The sequence below is a fragment of the Bombina bombina genome, chromosome 1 (genome assembly GCF_027579735.1).
Source record: "Bombina bombina isolate aBomBom1 chromosome 1, aBomBom1.pri, whole genome shotgun sequence".
In the NCBI taxonomy this organism is placed as follows: domain Eukaryota; kingdom Metazoa; phylum Chordata; class Amphibia; order Anura; family Bombinatoridae; genus Bombina; species Bombina bombina.
Window position 1 is genome coordinate 66005410 of NC_069499.1, and position 21144 is coordinate 66026553.

At 42.4% G+C, this 21144-nt stretch overlaps 1 protein-coding gene across 1 annotated transcript in view; it reads right to left on the bottom strand.

Moving 5' to 3' along the window:
- RCOR1 (REST corepressor 1) overlaps positions 1–21144 on the bottom strand; it is a 334186-nt gene that overhangs the window by 168327 nt on the left and 144715 nt on the right. The window contains exon 5 of the mRNA XM_053697429.1: positions 18958–19119. Within this exon, the coding sequence (XP_053553404.1) occupies positions 18958–19119 (162 nt within the window). The remainder of the gene's footprint in view (positions 1–18957; positions 19120–21144) is intronic.

Below are 21144 nucleotides of genomic sequence, written 5' to 3' on the forward strand. Positions count from 1 at the left end.
GTAATGGCCGCCCAGATGTACTCGGCGCTACAATATCACGCACCTCCCGAGCGGGAGATGCAGGTACTGACACGTGAGGCGAGTTAGTCGGCATAACTCTCCCCTCGTTGTTTGGTGAAATATGTTCAATTTGTACAGATTGACTTTTATTTAAAGTAGCATCAATACAGTTAGTACATAAATTTCTATTGGGCTCCACTTTGGCTTTAGCACATATAGCACAGATATCTTCCTCTGAATCAGACATGTTTAACACACTAGCAAATAAACTAGCAACTTGGAAATACTTTTCAAGTAATTTACTATAATATGAAAACGTACTGTGCCTATAAGAAGCACAGAAAAAGTTATGACAGTTGAAAATTAATAAACTGAAAAGTTATAGCATCAAATCTTTGTAAAAAACACAATTTTAGCAAAGGATTGCTCCCATTAGCAAAGGATAACTAACCCTGATAGCAGAAAAAAAAAAAAAAAAAATACAGAAATAAACGTTTTTTTATCACAGTCAACTACAATCTCACAGCTCTGCTGTGAGTGATTACCTCACTCAAAACAAGTTTTGAAGACCCCTGAGTTCTGAACCGGATCATGCAGGGAAGACAAACTTCTGACTGAATTTTTTGATGCGTAGCAAAAGCACACCTCTCCCCCTCACACATAACAGTGAGAGAGATCAGTAAACTGTCATAAATTAAACGACTGCCAAGTGGAAAAAAATAGTGCCCAAAACATTTTTTCACCCAGTACCTCAGAAAATTAAACGATTTTACATGCCAGCAAAAAACGTTTAACATTAATAAATTGAGTGTTATTAAAAAGCCTGTTGCTAGTCCCTGCAAATAAGGCTAAAGTCTTATGCACACAGTATAATTCCAGTGAAGTGCCATTCCCCAGAATACTGAAGTGTAAAATATACATACATGACAGCCTGATACCAGTTGCTGCTACTGCATTTAAGGCTGAGTTTACATTATATCGGTATGGCAGAATTTTCTCATCAATTCCATTGTCAGAAAATAATAAGCTGCTACATACCTCTTTGCAGATTAATCTGCCCGCTGTCCCCTGATCTGAAGTTTACCTCTCCTCAGATGGCCGAGAAACAGCAATATGATCTTAACTACTCCGGCTAAAATCATAGAAAAACTCAGGTAGATTCTTCTTCAAATTCTACCAGAGAAGGAATAACACACTCCGGTGCTATTATAAAATAACAAACTTTTGATTGAAGGTATGAAACTAAGTATAATCACCACAGTCCTCTCACACATCCTATCTATTCGTTGGGTGCAAGAGAATGACTGGTAATGGCAGTTAGGGGAGGAGCTATATAGCAGCTCTGCTGGGTGAATCCTCTTGCACTTCCTGTTGGGGAGGAGTTAATATCCCATAAGTAATGGATGATCCGTGGACTGGATACACTTAACAAGAGAAATGACGCCACATCCGGAACGCCGACACTTTTGGCGCAAAAGAACGTCAAAAATGACGCAACTTCCGGCGACACGCATGACGCCGGAAACAGAAAAAAAAATTTAGCGCCAAAAAAGTCTGCACCAAGAATGACGCAATAAAATGAAGCATTTTCAGCCCCCGCGAGCCTAACAGCCCACAGGGAAAAAGTCAAATTTTAAGGTAAGAAAAAAATTGATTTATTTATATGCATTATCCCAAATATGAAACTGACTGTCTGAAATAAGGAATGTTGAACATCCTGAGTCAAGGCAAATAAATGTTTGAATACATATATTTAGAACTTTATAAAAAAAAGTGCCCAACCATAGCTTAGAGTGTCACAGAAAATAAGACTTACTTACCCCAGGACACTCATCTACATGTTGTAGAAAGCCAAACCAGTACTGAAACGAAAATCAGCAGAGGTAATGGTATATAAATAAGAGTATATCGTCGATCTGAAAAGGGAGGTAAGAGATGGATCTCTACGACCGATAACAGAGAACCTATGAAATAGACCCCGTAGAAGGAGATCATTGAATTCAAATAGGCAATACTCTCCTCACATCCCTCTGACATTCACTGCACGCCGAGAGGAAAACCGGGCTCCAACCTGCTGCGGAGCGCATATCAACGTAGAATCTAGCACAAACTTACTTCACCACCTCCATAGGAGGCAAAGTTTGTAAAACTGATTTGTGGGTGTGGTGAGGGGTGTATTTATAGGCATTTTGAGGTTTGGGAAACTTTGCCCCTCCTGGTAGGAATGTATATCCATACGTCACTAGCTCATGGACTCTTGCTAATTACATGAAAGAAAAGCCGTTTAGAACTATAGCACTTAAATAATGTTATATAATTCTGCACTATGTGCAGAATTATATAACATTTTTAAGGTTTACTGTCCCTTTAAAGTAAAATCAGTACATTTGATACACATTCTAAGAGGGGGTTCCACAATGGCTTCTAAACATAATGAACAAGGAGTTTCCTCTATGTCAGACATGTTTAAACAGATTAGCAATGAGACCAGCAAGCTTGGAAAACACTTTGATAAATGTAAACAAGCAAAAATAAAAACGGTACTGTGCCTTTAAGAGAAAACATTTTTTGTCAGAAATTGAAACACAGTGATAAAAAGCAGTAAATCTTACGAAATTTTTACAGTGTGTATAAAAGACTAACAGAGCATTGCACCCACTTGCAAATGGATGATTAACCCCTTAGTTTCAAAACCGGATAAAAAAAAAAACAATATAAACTTTTTTTAACAGTCACAACAAACCTGCCCATACAACGACTTTTGAAGGCATAAAAACCCTTTGTAGAGGTCCTAAGTGTTCAGGGGACTCCTTCACGGAAGCTGGAAGTCTCAAGCTGCAAAAAACTACTGCACGATTTAGGCCTGAAATTAGGCCCCTCCCAACCTGTACTCACAGTGAGAGGGCCATAAAAAACTATCCCTAGGCAAAATCTAGCCAGCCATGTGGAAAAGACTGGGCCCCAATAAAGTTTCATCACCAATATGTAGAAAAAAACGTTTAAACACTTCCAGCAAACGTTATCTTATTTTCAGTAATGTCAGAAATTAATAAGAATATTACCTTTTACAGCAAGCATGATACTAGTTATTAAATCACTGTAATCAGGCTTACCTTACATAAATCTGGTATTAACAGCATTTTCTAGCATATTCATTTCTCTAGAAAAATTTAAACTGCACATACCTCATAGCAGGAGACCCTGCACGCCATTCCCCCAGCTGAAGTTACCTCATCTCTTCAGTTATGTGTGAGAACAGCAATTGATCTTACAACCTGCTAAGATCATCAAAAACCACAGCAGACTCTTCTTCAACTTTCTGCCTGAGGCTAAAACAGTACAACTCCGGTACCATTTGAAAAACAGAATTTATGCTTACCTGATAAATTTCTGTCTCCTACGGTGTGTCCGGTCCACGGCTTCATCCTTACTTGTGGGAATATTCTCTTCCCCAACAGGAAATGGCAAAGAGAGCACAGCAAAAGCTGCCCATATACCCCCCCCCTCTCTGGCTCTGCCCCCAAGTCATTCGACCGACGGTAAGGAGAAAAAGGAGAAACCATAGGGTGCCGTGGTGACTGTAGTTTATAGAAAGAAAAAATTTGAAACCTGACTAAAAAGCCAGGGCGGGCCGTGGACCGGACATACCGTAGGAGAAAGAAATTTATCAGGTAAGCATAAATTCTGTTTTCTCCTACATTGGTGTGTCCGGTCCACGGCTTCATCCTTACTTGTGGGAACCAATACCAAAGCTTTAGGACACGGATGAAGGGAGGGAACAAGTCAGGTTACCTAAACGGAAGGCACCACGGCTTACAAAACCTCTCCCCCAAAAATAGCCTCCGAAGAAGCATAAGTATCGAATTTGTAAAATTTGGCAAAAGTGTGCAGAGAAGACCAAGTCGCTGCCTTACATATCTGATCAACAGAAGCCTCGTTCCTGAAGGCCCATGTGGAAGCCACAGCTCTAGTAGAGTGAGCTGTAATTCGTTCAGGAGGCTGCCGTCCGGCAGTCTCATAAGCCAATCGGATGATGCTTTTCAGCCAAAAAGAAAGAGGAGGTAGCAGTAGCTTTCTGTCCTCGCCTCTTACCAGAATAAACGACAAACAAAGATGAAGTCTGTCTGAAATCCTTTGTTGCATCTAAATAGAATTTTAAGGCACGGACCACATCTAAATTGTGTAACAAACGTTCCTTCTTCGAAACTGGATTCGGACACAGAGAAGGAACAACTATTTCCTGGTTAATATTCCTGTTGGAAACCACTTTTGGAAGAAAACCAGGTTTGGTACGCAAAACAAATTATCTGCATGGAATACCAGATAGGGTGGATCACACTGCAAAGCAGACAATTCAGAAACTCTTCTAGCAGAAGAAATAGCAACCAAAAACAAAACTTTCCAAGATAGTAACTTAATATCTATGGAATGTAAAGGTTCAAACGGAACCCCTTGAAGAACTGAAAGAACTAAATTTAGACTCCATGGAGGAGTCATGGGTCTGTAAACAGGCTTGATTCTGACTAAGGCCTGTACAAAATCTTGTACATCTGGCACTGCTGCCAGGCGTTTGTGTAACAAAACAGACAAAGCAGATATCTGTCCTTTTAGAGAACTCGCTGACAACCCTTTATCCACACCCTCTTGGAGAAAGGAAAGAATCTTAGGAATTTTAAATTTACTCCAAGAGAATCCCTTGGATTCACACCAACAGATATATTTTTTCCATATTTTATGGTAAATTTTCCTAGTCACAGGTTTTCTGGCTTGGACCAGAGTATCTATAACTGAATCTGAAAACCCACGCTTGGATAGAATCAAGCGTTCAATTTCCAAGCAGTCAGTTGGAGAGAGACTAGATTTGGATGTTCGAATGGACCTTGTACTAGAAGATCCTGTCTCAAAGGTAGCTTCCATGGTGGAGCCGATGACATATTCACCAGGTCTGCATACCAAGTCCTGCGTGGCCACGCAGGAGCTATCAGAATCACTGAGGCCTTCTCCTGTTTGATCCTGGCTACGAGCCTGGGAAGGAGAGGAAATGGTGGAAACACATAAGCTAGGTTGAATGACCAAGGCGCCACCAATGCATCCACTAGTGTCGCCTTGGGATCCCTGGATCTGGACCCGTAGCGAGGAACCTTGAAGTTCTGACGAGAAGCCATCAGATCCATGTCTGGAATGTCCCATAATTGAGTTAACTGGGCAAAGACCTCCGGGTGGAGTTCCCACTCCCCCGGATGAAAAGACTGACGACTCAAATAATCCCCCTCCCAGTTGTCTACTCCTGGGATGTGAATTGCAGATAGATGGCAGGAGTGATCCTCCGCCATTTGATGATCTTGGATACCTTTCTCATCGCCAAGGAACTCTTTGTTCCTCCCTGATGATTGATGTAAGCTACAGTCGTCATGTTGTCCGACTGAAATCTTATGAATCCGGCCTTTGCTAGTTGAGGCCAAGCCCGGAGCGCATTGAATATCGCTCTCAGTTCCAGGATGTTTATCGGGAGAAGAGACTCTTCCCGAGACCATAGACCCTGAGCTTTCAGGGAGTCCCAGACCGCACCCCAGCCTAATAGACTGGCGTCGGTCATGACAATGACCCACTCTGGTCTGCGGAAACTCATTCCCTGAGACAGGTGATCCTGAGTCAACCACCAACGGAGTGAGTCTCTGGTTAACTGGTCTACTTGAATCTGGGGAGACAAGTCTGCATAATCCCCATTCCACTGTCTGAGCATGCACAGTTGCAATGGTCTTAGATGAATTCGAGCAAAAGGAACCACGTCCATTGCTGCCACCATCAGACCTATTACTTCCATGCACTGAGCTATGGAAGGCTGAGGAATAGATTGAAGAACTTGACAAGCTTTTAGAAGCTTTAATTTTCTGACCTCTGTCAGAAAAATCTTCATCTCTACAGAATCCATTATTGTTCCCAGAAAAGGAACTCTTGTAGATGGGGACAGGGAACTCTTTTCCACGTTCACCTTCCACCCGTGAGACCTTAGAAAAGCTAATACAATGTCTGTATGAGCCCTTGATCTGGAAAGGGACGACGCTTGGATTAGGATGTCGTCTAGATAAGGTGCCACTGCAATGCCCCTCGGTCTTAGAACCGCTAGAAGGGACCCTAGCACCTTTGTGAAAATTCTGGGAGCAGTGGCTAAACCGAACAGAAGAGCCACGAACTGGTAATGTTTGTCCAGAAAGGCGAACCTTAGGAACTGATGATGATCTTTGTGGATAGGAATATGTAGGTACGCATCCTTTAAATCCACGGTAGTCATGAATTGACCCTCCTGGATTGTTGGTAAAATCGTTCGAATGGTTTCCATTTTGAACGATGGAACTCTGAGGAATTTGTTTAGAATTTTTAAGTCCAGAATTGGTCTGAAAGTTCCCTCTTTTTTGGGAACTACAAACAGGTTTGAGTAAAACCCCTGACCTTGTTCCACTGTTGGAACAGGGTGTATCACTCCCATCTTTAATAGATCTCCTACGCAATGTAAGAAAGCCTGTCTCTTTATCTGGTCTGAAGATAAGCGAGACATGTGGAACCTTCCCCTTGGAGGAAGTTCCTTGAATTCTAGAAGATAACCCTGAGAGACTATTTCTAGTGCCCAGGGATCCTGAACATCTCTTGCCCAAGCCTGAGCAAAGAGAGAAAGTCTGCCCCCTACTAGATCCGGTCCCGGATCGGGGGCTACCCCTTCACGCTGTCTTGGTAGCAGCAGCAGGCTTCTTGGCCTGTTTACCCTTGTTCCAGCCTTGCATTGGTTTCCATGCTGGCTTAGCCTGGGAATCGTTACCCTCTTGTCTAGAGGCTGCAGAGTTGGGAGACGGTCCGTTCCTGAAGTTGCGAAAGGAACGAAAATTAGATTTGTTCTCAGCCTTGAAAGGCCTATCCTGTGGGAGGGCATGGCCCTTTCCCCCAGTGATGTCTGAAATAATCTCCTTCAATTTTGGCCCAAAAAGGGTCTTACCTTTGAAAGGAATATTAAGCAATTTTGTCTTGGATGACACATCTGCCGACCAAGATTTTAGCCAAAGCGTTCTGCGCGCCACAATTGCAAAACCTGAATTTTTCTCCGCTAATTTCGCCAATTGCAAAGCGGCATCTAAAATAAAGGAATTAGCCAACTTTAGTGCGTGAATTCTGTCCATGACTTCCTCATATGGAGTCTCCTTGTTGAGCGAATTTTCTAGTTCATCGAACCAAAAAGACGCCGCCGTTGTGACAGGAATAATGCACGAAATTGGTTGGAGGAGGAAACCTTGCTGAACAAATATCTTTTTAAGCAATCCTTCCAATTTTTTATCCATAGGCTATTTGAAAGCACAACTGTCCTCAATGGGAATAGTCGTGCGTTTGGCCAACGTAGAAACTGCCCCCTCAACCTTAGCAACTGTTTGCCATGCGTCCCTCCTGGGGTCGACAATGGGGAACATTTTCTTAAATATAGGAGGTGGGACAAAAGGTATACCTGGCTTCTCCCACTCCTTAGTCACTATGTCCGCCACCCTTTTGGGTATCGGAAAGGCATCAGCGTGCACAGGGACCTCAAGGAATTTGTCCATTTTGCACAATTTTTCTGGAATGACCAAAGAGTCACAATCGTCCAGAGTAGTTAGCACCTCCTTAAGCAGGGCGCGGAGATGTTCTAACAAATTTAAAAGTCACAATATCAGGTTCTGCCTGTTGAGAAACTTTTCCTGAATAAGAAATTTCTCCCTCCGACAGACCCTCCCTCACTGCCAATTCTGACTGGTGTGAGGGTATAACAGATAAATTATAGTCAGCGCACCCTTGCTCATCCTCTGTATTTAAAAAACAGAATTTATGTTTACCTGATAAATTACTTTCTCCAACGGTGTGTCCGGTCCACGGCGTCATCCTTACTTGTGGGATATTCTCTTCCCCAACAGGAAATGGCAAAGAGCCCAGCAAAGCTGGTCACATGATCCCTCCTAGGCTCCGCCTACCCCAGTCATTCGACCGACGTTAAGGAGGAATATTTGCATAGGAGAAACCATATGGTACCGTGGTGACTGTAGTTAAAGAAAATAAATTATCAGACCTGATTAAAAAAACCAGGGCGGGCCGTGGACCGGACACACCGTTGGAGAAAGTAATTTATCAGGTAAACATAAATTCTGTTTTCTCCAACATAGGTGTGTCCGGTCCACGGCGTCATCCTTACTTGTGGGAACCAATACCAAAGCTTTAGGACACGGATGAAGGGAGGGAGCAAATCAGGTCACCTAAATGGAAGGCACCACGGCTTGCAAAACCTTTCTCCCAAAAATAGCCTCAGAAGAAGCAAAAGTATCAAACTTGTAAAATTTGGTAAAAGTGTGCAGTGAAGACCAAGTCGCTGCCCTACATATCTGATCAACAGAAGCCTCGTTCTTGAAGGCCCATGTGGAAGCCACAGCCCTAGTGGAATGAGCCGTGATTCTTTCGGGAGGCTGCCGTCCGGCAGTCTCGTAAGCCAATCTGATGATGCTTTTAATCCAAAAAGAGAGAGAGGTAGAAGTTGCTTTTTGACCTCTCCTTTTACCAGAATAAACAACAAACAAGGAAGATGTTTGTCTAAAATCCTTTGTAGCATCTAAATAGAATTTTAGAGTGCGAACAACATCCAAATTGTGCAACAAACGTTCCTTCTTTGAAACTGGTTTCGGACACAGAGAAGGCACGATAATCTCCTGGTTAATGTTTTTGTTAGAAACAACTTTTGGAAGAAAACCAGGTTTAGTACGTAAAACCACCTTATCTGCATGGAACACCAGATAAGGAGGAGAACACTGCAGAGCAGATAATTCTGAAACTCTTCTAGCAGAAGAAATTGCAACTAAAAACAAAACTTTCCAAGATAATAACTTAATATCAACGGAATGCAAGGGTTCAAACGGAACCCCCTGAAGAACTGAAAGAACTAAATTGAGACTCCAAGGAGGAGTCAAAGGTTTGTAAACAGGCTTAATTCTAACCAGAGCCTGAACAAAGGCTTGAACATCTGGCACAGCGGCCAGCTTTTTGTGAAGTAACACAGACAAGGCAGAAATCTGTCCCTTCAGGGAACTTGCAGATAATCCTTTTTCCAATCCTTCTTGAAGGAAGGATAGAATCCTAGGAATCTTAACCTTGTCCCAAGGGAATCCTTTAGATTCACACCAACAGATATATTTTTTCCAAATTTTGTGGTAAATCTTTCTAGTTACAGGCTTTCTGGCCTGAACAAGAGTATCGATAACAGGTCTATCTGGTAGTTCAGACATGTTAAACAGGCATAAACTTGATAACAAGTACAAAAAACGTTTTAAAATAAAACCGTTACTGTCACTTTAAATTTTAAACTGAACACACTTTATTACTGCAAATGCGAAAAAACATGAAGGAATTGTTCAAAATTTACCAAATTTTCACCACAGTGTCTTAAAGCCTTAAAAGTATTGCACACCAAATTTGGAAGCTTTAACCCTTAAAATAACGGAACCCCTTTACAGTCCCTGGTATCTGCTTTGCTGAGACCCAACCAAGCCCCAAGGGGAATACGATACCAAATGACGCCTTCAGAAAGTCTTTTCTAAGTATCAGAGCTCCTCTCACATGCGACTGCATGCCATGCCTCTCAAAAACAAGTGCGCAACACCGGCGCGAAAATGAGGCTCTGCCTATGCTTTGGGAAAGCCCCTAAAGAATAAGGTGTCTAAAACAGTGCCTGCCGATATTATTATATCAAAATACCCAGATAAAATGATTCCTCAAGGCTAAATATGTGTTAATAATCAATCGATTTAGCCCAAAAAAAGTCTAGTGTCTTAATAAGCCCTTTTTGAAGCCCTTATTTACAATCGTAATAAACATGGCTTACCGGATCCCAGAGGGAAAATGACAGCTTCCAGCATTACATCGTCTTGTTAGAATGTGTCATACCTCAAGCAGCAAGAGACTGTTCACTGTTCCCCCAACTGAAGTTAATTGCTCTCAACAGTCCTGTGTGGAACAGCCATGGATTTTAGTGACGGTTGCTAAAATCATTTTCCTCATACAAACAGAAATCTTCATCTCTTTTCTGTTTCTGAGTAAATAGTACATACCAGCACTATTTCAAAATAACAAACTCTTGATTGAATAATAAAAACTACAGTTAAACACTAAAAAACTCTAAGCCATCTCCGTGGAGATGTTGCCTGTACAACGGCAAAGAGAATGACTGGGGTAGGCGGAGCCTAGGAGGGATCATGTGACCAGCTTTGCTGGGCTCTTTGCCATTTCCTGTTGGGGAAGAGAATATCCCACAAGTAAGGATGACGCCGTGGACCGGACACACCTATGTTGGAGAAATGAGCAATCACGCTTTCTTTGAAATGCTGGCATTTTGGTTAAAAACAGAATTTATGTTTACCTGATAAATTTCTTTCTCCAACGGTGTGTCCGGTCCACGGCGTCATCCTTACTTGTGGGATATTCTCTTCCCCAACAGGAAATGGCAAAGAGCCCAGCAAAGCTGGTCACATGATCCCTCCTAGGCTCCGCCTACCCCAGTCATTCGACCGACGTTAAGGAGGGATATTTGCATAGGAGAAACCATATGGTACCGTGGTGACTGTAGTTAAAGAAAATAAATTATCAGACCTGATTAAAAAACCAGGGCGGGCCGTGGACCGGACACACCGTTGGAGAAAGAAATTTATCAGGTAAACATAAATTCTGTTTTCTCCAACATAGGTGTGTCCGGTCCACGGCGTCATCCTTACTTGTGGGAACCAATACCAAAGCTTTAGGACACGGATGAAGGGAGGGAGCAAATCAGGTCACCTAAATGGAAGGCACCACGGCTTGCAAAACCTTTCTCCCAAAAATAGCCTCAGAAGAAGCAAAAGTATCAAACTTGTAAAATTTGGTAAAAGTGTGCAGTGAAGACCAAGTCGCTGCCCTACATATCTGATCAACAGAAGCCTCGTTCTTGAAGGCCCATGTGGAAGCCACAGCCCTAGTGGAATGAGCTGTGATTCTTTCGGGAGGCTGCCGTCCGGCAGTCTCGTAAGCCAATCTGATGATGCTTTTAATCCAAAAAGAGAGAGAGGTAGAAGTTGCTTTTTGACCTCTCCTTTTACCTGAATAAACAACAAACAAGGAAGATGTTTGTCTAAAATCCTTTGTAGCATCTAAATAGAATTTTAGAGCGCGAACAACGTCCAAATTGTGCAACAAACGTTCCTTCTTTGAAACTGGTTTTGGACACAGAGAAGGTACGATAATCTCCTGGTTAATGTTTTTGTTAGAAACAACTTTTGGAAGAAAACCAGGTTTAGTACGTAAAACCACCTTATCTGCATGGAACACCAGATAAGGAGGAGAACACTGCAGAGCAGATAATTCTGAGACTCTTCTAGCAGAAGAAATCGCAACTAAAAACAAAACTTTCCAAGATAATAACTTAATATCAACGGAATGTAAGGGTTCAAACGGAACCCCCTGAAGAACTGAAAGAACTAAATTGAGACTCCAAGGAGGAGTCAAAGGTTTGTAAACAGGCTTGATTCTAACCAGAGCCTGAACAAAGGCTTGAACATCTGGCACAGCTGCCAGCTTTTTGTGAAGTAATACCGACAAGGCAGAAATCTGTCCCTTCAGGGAACTAGCAGATAATCCTTTTTCCAATCCTTCTTGAAGGAAGGATAGAATCCTAGGAATCTTAACCTTGTCCCAAGGGAATCCTTTAGATTCACACCAACAGATATATTTTTTCCAAATTTTGTGGTAAATCTTTCTAGTTACAGGCTTTCTGGCCTGAACAAGAGTATCGATAACAGAATCTGAGAATCCTCGCTTCGATAAAATCAAGCGTTCAATCTCCAAGCAGTCAGCTGGAGTGAAACCAGATTCGGATGTTCGAACGGACCCTGAACAAGAAGGTCTCGTCTCAAAGGTAGCTTCCAAGGTGGAGCCGATGACATATTCACCAGATCTGCATACCAAGTCCTGCGTGGCCACGCAGGAGCTATCAAGATCACCGACGCCCTCTCCTGATTGATCCTGGCTACCAGCCTGGGGATGAGAGGAAATGGCGGGAACACATAAGCTAGTTTGAAGGTCCAAGGTGCTACTAGTGCATCCACTAGAGCCGCCTTGGGATCCCTGGATCTGGCCCCGTAGCAAGGAACTTTGAAGTTCTGACGAGAGGCCATCAGATCCATGTCTGGAATGCCCCACAGGTGAGTGACTTGGGCAAAGATTTCCGGATGGAGTTCCCACTCCCCCGGATGCAATGTCTGACGACTCAGAAAATCCGCTTCCCAATTTTCCACTCCTGGGATGTGGATAGCAGACAGATGGCAGGAGTGAGACTCCGCCCATAGAATGATTTTGGTCACTTCTTCCATCGCTAGGGAACTCCTTGTTCCCCCCTGATGGTTGATGTACGCAACAGTTGTCATGTTGTCTGATTGAAACCGTATGAACTTGGTCCTCGCTAGCCGAGGCCAGGCCTTGAGAGCATTGAATATCGCTCTCAGTTCCAGAATATTTATCGGTAGAAGAGATTCTTCCCGAGACCAAAGACCCTGAGCTTTCAGGGATCCCCAGACCGCGCCCCAGCCCATCAGGCTGGCGTCGGTCGTGACAATGACCCACTCTGGTCTGCGGAACGTCATCCCTTGAGACAGATTGTCCAGGGACAGCCACCAACGGAGTGAGTCTCTGGTCCTCTGATTTACTTGTATCTTCGGAGACAAGTCTGTATAATCCCCATTCCACTGATTGAGCATGCACAGTTGTAATGGTCTTAGATGAATGCGCGCAAAAGGAACTATGTCCATCGCCGCTACCATCAACCCGATCACTTCCATGCACTGAGCTATGGAAGGAAGAGGAACGGAATGAAGTATCCGACAAGAGTCTAGAAGTTTTGTTTTTCTGGCCTCTGTAAGAAAGATCCTCATTTCTAAAGAGTCTATAATTGTTCCCAAGAAGGGAACCCTTGTTAACGGGGATAGAGAACTCTTTTCCACGTTCACTTTCCAGCCGTGAGATCTGAGAAAGGCCAGGACAATGTCCGTGTGAGCCTTTGCTTGAGGAAGGGACGACGCTTGAATCAGAATGTCGTCCAGGTAAGGTACCACTGCAATGCCCCTTGGTCTTAGCACCGCTAGAAGAGAGCCTAGTACCTTTGTGAAAATCCTAGGAGCAGTGGCTAATCCGAAAGGAAGCGCCACGAACTGGTAATGTTTGTCCAGGAATGCAAACCTTAGGAACCGATGATGTTCCTTGTGGATAGGAATATGTAGATACGCATCCTTTAAATCCACCGTGGTCATGAATTGACCCTCCTGGATGGAAGGAAGAATAGTTCGAATGGTTTCCATCTTGAAAGATGGAACCTTGAGAAACTTGTTTAAGATCTTGAGATCTAAGATTGGTCTGAACGTTCCCTCTTTTTTGGGAACTATGAACAGATTGGAGTAGAACCCCATCCCTTGTTCTCTTAGTGGAACAGGATGAATCACTCCCATTTTTAACAGGTCTTCTACACAATGTAAGAACGCCTGTCTTTTTATGTGGTCTGAAGACAACTGAGACCTGTGGAACCTCCCCCTTGGGGGAAGTCCCTTGAATTCCAGAAGATAACCCTGGGAGACTATTTCTAGCGCCCAAGGATCCAGAACATCTCTTGCCCAAGCCTGAGCGAAGAGAGAGAGTCTGCCCCCCACCAGATCCGGTCCCGGATCGGGGGCCAATATTTCATGCTGTCTTGGTAGCAGTGGCAGGCTTCTTGGCCTGCTTTCCCTTGTTCCAGCCTTGCATTGGTCTCCAAGCTGGCTTGGCTTGAGAAGTATTACCCTCTTGCTTAGAGGACGTAGCACTTTGGGCTGGTCCGTTTTTACGAAAGGGACGAAAATTAGGTCTATTTTTCGCCTTGAAAGGCCGATCCTGAGGAAGGGCGTGGCCCTTACCCCCAGTGATATCCGAGATAATCTCTTTCAAGTCAGGGCCAAACAGCGTTTTCCCCTTGAAAGGAATGTTTAGTAGCTTGTTCTTGGAAGACGCGTCAGCCGACCAAGATTTCAACCAAAGCGCTCTGCGCGCCACAATAGCAAACCCAGAATTCTTAGCCGCTAACCTAGCCAATTGCAAAGTGGCGTCTAGGGTGAAAGAATTAGCCAATTTGAGAGCATTGATTCTGTCCATAATCTCCTCATAAGGAGGAGAATCACTATCGAGTGCCTTTATCAGTTCATCAAACCAGAAACATGCGGCTGTAGTGACAGGGACAATGCATGAAATTGGTTGTAGAAGGTAACCCTGCTGAACAAACATCTTTTTAAGCAAACCTTCTAATTTTTTATCCATAGGATCTTTGAAAGCACAACTATCCTCTATGGGTATAGTGGTGCGTTTGTTTAAAGTAGAAACCGCTCCCTCGACCTTGGGGACTGTCTGCCATAAGTCCTTTCTGGGGTCGACCATAGGAAACAATTTTTTAAATATGGGGGGAGGGACGAAAGGAATACCGGGCCTTTCCCATTCTTTATTAACAATGTCCGCCACCCTCTTGGGTATAGGAAAAGCTTCTGGGAGCTCCGGCACCTCTAGGAACTTGTCCATTTTACATAGTTTCTCTGGGATGACCAACTTTTCACAATCATCCAGAGTGGATAATACCTCCTTAAGCAGAATGCGGAGATGTTCCAACTTAAATTTAAATGCAATTACATCTGGTTCAGCCTGTTGAGAAATGTTCCCTGAATCAGTAATTTCTCCCTCAGACAAAACCTCCCTGGCCCCCTCAGATTGGGTTAGGGGCCCTTCAGAGATATTAATATCAGCGTCGTCATGCTCTTCAGTAACTAAAACAGAGCAGCCACGCTTACGCTGACAAGGGTTCATTTTGGCTAAAATGTTTTTGACAGAATTATCCATTACAGCCGTTAATTGTTGCATAGTAAGGAGTATTGGCGCGCTAGATGTACTAGGGGCCTCCTGAGTGGGCAAAACTCGTGTAGACGAAGGAGGGAATGATGCAGTACCATGCTTACTCCCCTCACTTGAGGAATCATCTTGGGCATCATTGTCATTATCACATAAATCACATTTATTTAAATGAACAGGAATTCTGGCTTCCCCACATTCAGAACACAGTCTATCTGGTAGTTCAGACATGTTAAACAGGCATAAACTTGATAATAAAGTACAAAAAACGTTTTAAAATAAAACCGTTACTGTCACTTTAAATTTTAAACTGAACACACTTTATTACTGCAATTGCGAAAAAACATGAAGGAATTGTACAAAATTCACCAAATTTTCACCACAGTGTCTTAAAGCCTTAAAAGTATTGCACACCAAATTTGGAAGCTTTAACCCTTAAAATAACGGAACCGGAGCCGTTTTAACACTTTAACCCCTTTACAGTCCCTGGTATCTGCTTTGCTGAGACCCAACCAAACCCAAAGGGGAATACGATACCAAATGACGCCTTCAGAAAGTCTTTTCTAAGTATCAGAGCTCCTCTCACATGCGACTGCATGCCATGCCTCTCAAAAACAAGTGCGCCACACCGGCGCGAAAATGAGGCTCTGCTTATGCTTTGGGAAAGCCCCAGAGAAATAAGGTGTCTAATACAGTGCCTGCCGATATTATAATATCAATAAACCCAGATAAAATGATTCCTCAGGGCTAAATATGTTTTAAAACTGAATCGATTTAGCCCAGAAAAGTCTACAATCTTAATAAGCCCTTGTGAAGCCCTTATTTACCATCGTAATAAACATGGCTTACCGGATCCCATAGGGAAAAAAATGACAGCTTCCAGCATTACATCGTCTTGTTAGAATGTGTCATACCTCAAGCAGCAAGAGACTGCACACTGTTCCCCCAACTGAAGTTAATTGCTCTCAACAGTCCTGTGTGGAACAGCCATGGATTTTAGTTACGGTGCTAAAATCATTTTCCTCATACAAACAGAAATCTTCATCTCTTTTCTGTTTCTGAGTAAATAGTACATACCAGCACTATTTTAAAATAACAAACTCTTGATTGAATAATAAAAACTACAGTTAAACACTAAAAAACTCTAAGCCATCTCCGTGGAGATGTTGCCTGTACAACGGCAAAGAGAATGACTGGGGTAGGCGGAGCCTAGGAGGGATCATGTGACCAGCTTTGCTGGGCTCTTTGCCATTTCCTGTTGGGGAAGAGAATATCCCACAAGTAAGGATGACGCCGTGGACCGGACACACCTATGTTGGAGAAAGATTAGCTATAGAATTATCTATTACTGCCGTTAATTGTTGCATAGTAACAAGCATTGGCGCGCTAGATGTACTAGGTGTCGCCTGCGCGGGCATAACTGGTGTTGACACAGATGGAGAGGATGATGAACTATCCCCACTACCTTCATTTGAAGAATCATCTTGGGCAACCTTATTAAATATGATAGTACTGTCCTTACTTTGTTTGGACGCCATGGCACAATTTTCACATACATTTAAAGGGGGGACCACCTTGGCCTCCATACATACAGAACATATTCTATCTGAAGGTACAGACATGTTAGACAGGCTTATACAGGCTATTAGTGCAATAAAACCGTTTTTAAACAAAACCGTTACTGTCTCTTTAAATGTTAAACAGAGCACACTTTATTTCTGAATGTGTGAAAAACTATGAAGGAAATATCCGATCCTTACCAAATTTGCACCCTAGTGTCTTAATGCTTTGAAAGTATTGTACACCCAATTTCAAGTTTGTAACCCCTTAAATGAGCAAACCGGAGCTATTTGTTCAATTACCAGTTTAAACCCACTACAGTCCCAGCCACAGCCTTTGCTGCGGCTTTACCTTTCCTTGGGGGTTATTCACCACAGAAATAAGCCTTCCAGAATCGTTTTTTATGGCCACAGGACCTTACTCACATGAAGCTGCATGCACTGCTTCCAGAAGTAACTGCGCAATTAAGGCGCGAGAATGGGGCCTCCTCCCTCTGCATACCAGAGTGAAAGGCCCTTCCTGACTAGAATAGATGTCTAAACGACTGCCAGGCGAATAAAAAACGTTCCCAAAGTGTTTTCAAGTTCCAAAACACTCCAAAAGTTATATAAATATTGTATAAATCAATCGATTTAGCCCACAATAGTGTCAAACAGTATATAGCCCATTAATAAGCCTTCATTCTGTTATGAGTCTAAGAAAATGGCTTACCGATCCCAAAAAGGGAAAATGACAGTATTCTAGCATTACTATGTCTTGTTAGAAAATGGACTAGTCATACCTTGAACAGAAAAGTCTGCAAACTGTTCCCCCCAACTGAAGTTCTCTGGGCTCATCAGTCCTGCGTGGGAACAGCAATGGATTTTAGTTACTGCTGCTAAAATCATACTCCTCTTTAAACAGAACTCTTCATCCCTTTCTGTTGTAGAGTGAATAGTACAAACCGGCACTATTTTAAAATAAACTCTTGATAGAAGAATAAAAAACTACAACTAACATCACATACTCTTTACCATCCCCGTGGAGATGCTACTTGTTCAGAGCGGCAAAGAGAATGACTGGGGGGCGGAGCCAGAGGGGGGGCTATATGGGCAGCTTTTGCTGTGCTCTCTTTGCCATTTCCTGTTAGGGAAGAGAATATTCCCACAAGTAAGGATGAAGCCGTGGACCGGACACACCAATGTAGGAGAAAAACTTTTGATTGAAAATAAACTAAACACCACATCTCTCTAGCTACTTCCTTTTTTGTCGAGAGCTGCAAGAGAATGACTGGTAGTGGCAGATAGGGGAGGAGCTATATAGACAGCTCTGCTGTGGGTGATCCTCTTGCAGCTTCCTGTTGGGAAGGAGAATATCCCACAAGTAATGGATGATCCGTGGACTGGATACACCTTACAAGAGAAAAAGAAATGTGCAACAAAAAAAAAAAAACCACACCTAAAAACTTATGACTTCTAGAATATAAAAAATTAACCTCTGCGGAATCTGTTGGTGCTCTACAAATACCTGATAACAAAACAATTTGTATATTTTAACTATATAACCTATAATTGTGGCATTAAGTAGATATATCACCTTCCTTGCTTGTGTGATGTATGATCAGTTTTATTTAAAAGGGACATTAAACGCTTTAATACATACACAAAATTGTGAGCATTTCAGTTCCTGTTAGAAATGGAAGTGCAGAACACTTATATTCCACACAGCCATTGGCTGCTAACTCTAGTGATATATTTATATATTTCCCTAAAAGGTTAATTTCTCTGTGGCCAAAGTTACAAAATGGCAGTTCCCATTGTTTTATAGATACTAAAACTTTACACTTATACACAACTAATGAAACTTTAAAAAAATGCATCTACATGTTATTCTCAGACTAATCTTTTCTTTGAATGCATCATTCTATCTAGCATTTGTTTAGCGTTTAATGTCTCTTTAAAGGCAACACAGCTTATATCATTGTGTAATGTTATTAGAATTGCTGAGCTTTTGAATTATTCAGTTGTTATAAATATCAAACAATCATACATGTCCTCTGTGATACTATTTTTATGAGAGAGAGAGAGAGAGAGAGAGAGAGAGAGAGAGAGAGCGCAAGAAAGAAGGAAAGAGAGCAAGAAAAAAAGAGTGAGAACGAGAAAGCGAGAGAGTGTGAGCGCAAGTGAACAAGAGAGCAGAAGAGAACGAGAAAGAGCGAGAGAAAGAGAGAACGAGAGAGTTTCAGAACTATTTATATATTTCTGAAGAGGGGGAAACTTGTTTCTCCAAAAACGTCAAAATTAATTTGACGTGTTTTGTAAAAATCCTGTGAGTGCATTTAACGAGTACTGTATATATATTTACAATATTTACATAAATTTCATATGAGCAAATTGACAAATAGTAATCTCTAGTTTGCTATAAGGAAGTCTCCAACAACTTTATATAGTGGTTATATTGAGGGAAACAACTTACCATTTGCTGGATTCTATGAAATGTTTTTCCATGAAAACTGAAAGCCTGTTCAAATAAAACTCGGTCTTCAACAGTCCACTCATCTGGGAATGGTGTAAAGTTGGGTAAATCTGCCAATGATTTTTCAATATTGTGTTTGTGCCAGAAAAGCATGCCAAGTGCCTGAAAGAGAAATGGAATCAATGTTTAAAGGGCCATGATACCCAAATGTTGAAACACTTGAAAGTGATGCAGCATAGCTGTAAAAAGCGGACTAGAAAATATCACCTGAACATCTCTATGTAAAAAGGAAAGATATTTTACTTCATAAGTTCCGCAGTAGCCACATTCCATTGTAAAGGCCTTCTAAGCAGCAAATCAGTATGTCTGTACCGGGACAGCTAAGTGAGTGAGCTTACGTGCACACTCATCCTATTTCCCACTCATTTTAAGGAAGTTAACTATGAAATCTCATGAGAGTTAAGTGAAATCTCATGAGATCACAGTAAGAGAGTTCATGACCTCAGCACTGTTGATGCCGATTGGCTGCTTTTCATTTCTTCATTTGTTTTACCTGCAGCTGAGCAACAGCTGAAGTATAACTTTTTACACAGAACTTACTGCGCTGAACTGAGGAAATTGTGAGGTAAAAACAGAATTTATGCTTACCTGAAAAATTACTTTCTCTTACGGTGTATCCAGTCCACGGATTCATCCTTACTTGTGGGATATTCTCATTCCCTACAGGAAGTGGCAAAGAGAGCACACAGCAGAGCTGTCCATATAGCTCCCCCTCAGACTCCGCCCCCCCCAGTCATTCGACTGACTGTTAGGAGAAAAAGGGGAAACCGTAGGGTGCAGTGGTGACTGTAGTTTTACAAAAATAAATATGAACCTGACTTAATTGCCAGGGCGGGCCGTGGACTGGATACACCGTAAGAGAAAGTAATTTATCAGGTAAGAATAAATTCTGTTTTCTCTTACATGGTGTATCCAGTCCACGGATTCATCCTTACTTGTGGGATACCAATACCAAAAGCTTTAGGACACGGATGAAGGGAGGGAACAAGTCAGGTAACCTAAACGGAAGGCACCACTGCTTGCAAAACCCTTTCTCCCAAAAATAGCCTCCGAAGAAGCAAAAGTATCGAATTTGTAAAATTTGGTGAATGTATGCAGTGAAGACCAAGTCGCTGCCTTACAAATCTGTTCAACAGAAGACTCATTCTTGAAAGCCCATGTGGAAGCCACAGCTCTGGTGGAATGAGCTGTAATTCGTTCAGGAGGCTGCTGTCCAGCAGTCTCATAAGCCAATCGGATGATGCTTTTCAGCCAGAAGGAAAGAGAGGTAGCAGTCGCTTTCTGACCTCTTCTCTTACCAGGATAGACAACAAACAAGGATGATGTTTGTCTGAAATCTTTAGTTGCTTTTAAATAGAATTTTAAAGCACGAACCACATCAAGATTGTGTAACAGTCGTTTCTTCTTAGAAACTGGATTAGGGCACAGAGAAGGAACAATGATTTCCTGGTTAATATTCTTATTAGAAACCACTTTTGGAAGGAAACCAGGTTTGGTACGCAAAACAACCTTATCTGCATGGAACACCAGATAGGGTGAATTACACTGCAAAGCAGACAATTCTGAAACTCTTCGAGCAGAAGAAATAGCTACCAAAAACAAAACTTTCCAAGATAATAATTTAATATCTATGGAATGTAAAGGTTCAAACGGAACCCCTTGAAGAACTGAAAGAAAGAACTAAATTTAGAATCCATGGAGGAGCCACAGGTTTATAGACAGGCTTGATTCTAACTAGAGCCTGTGCAAACGCCTGAACTTCTGGTACTGCTGCCAGACGCTTGTGTAACAGGATAGACAGAGCAGATATCTGTCCCTTTAAGGAACTAGCTGACAATCCTTTCTCCAATCCTTCTTGGAGAAAAGACAATATCCTTGGAATCCTAATCTTACTCCACGAGTAACCCTTGGATTCACACCAACAAAGATATCTAACACCACATTCACTTTACCCTCCCGTGGAGATGCTACTTGTTAGAGCGGCAAAGAGAATGACTGGGGGGGGGGCGGAGCCTGAGGGGGAGCTATATGGACAGCTCTGCTGTGTGCTCTCTTTGCCACTTCCTGTAGGGAATGAGAATATCCCACAAGTAAGGATGAATCCGTGGACTGGATACACCATGTAAG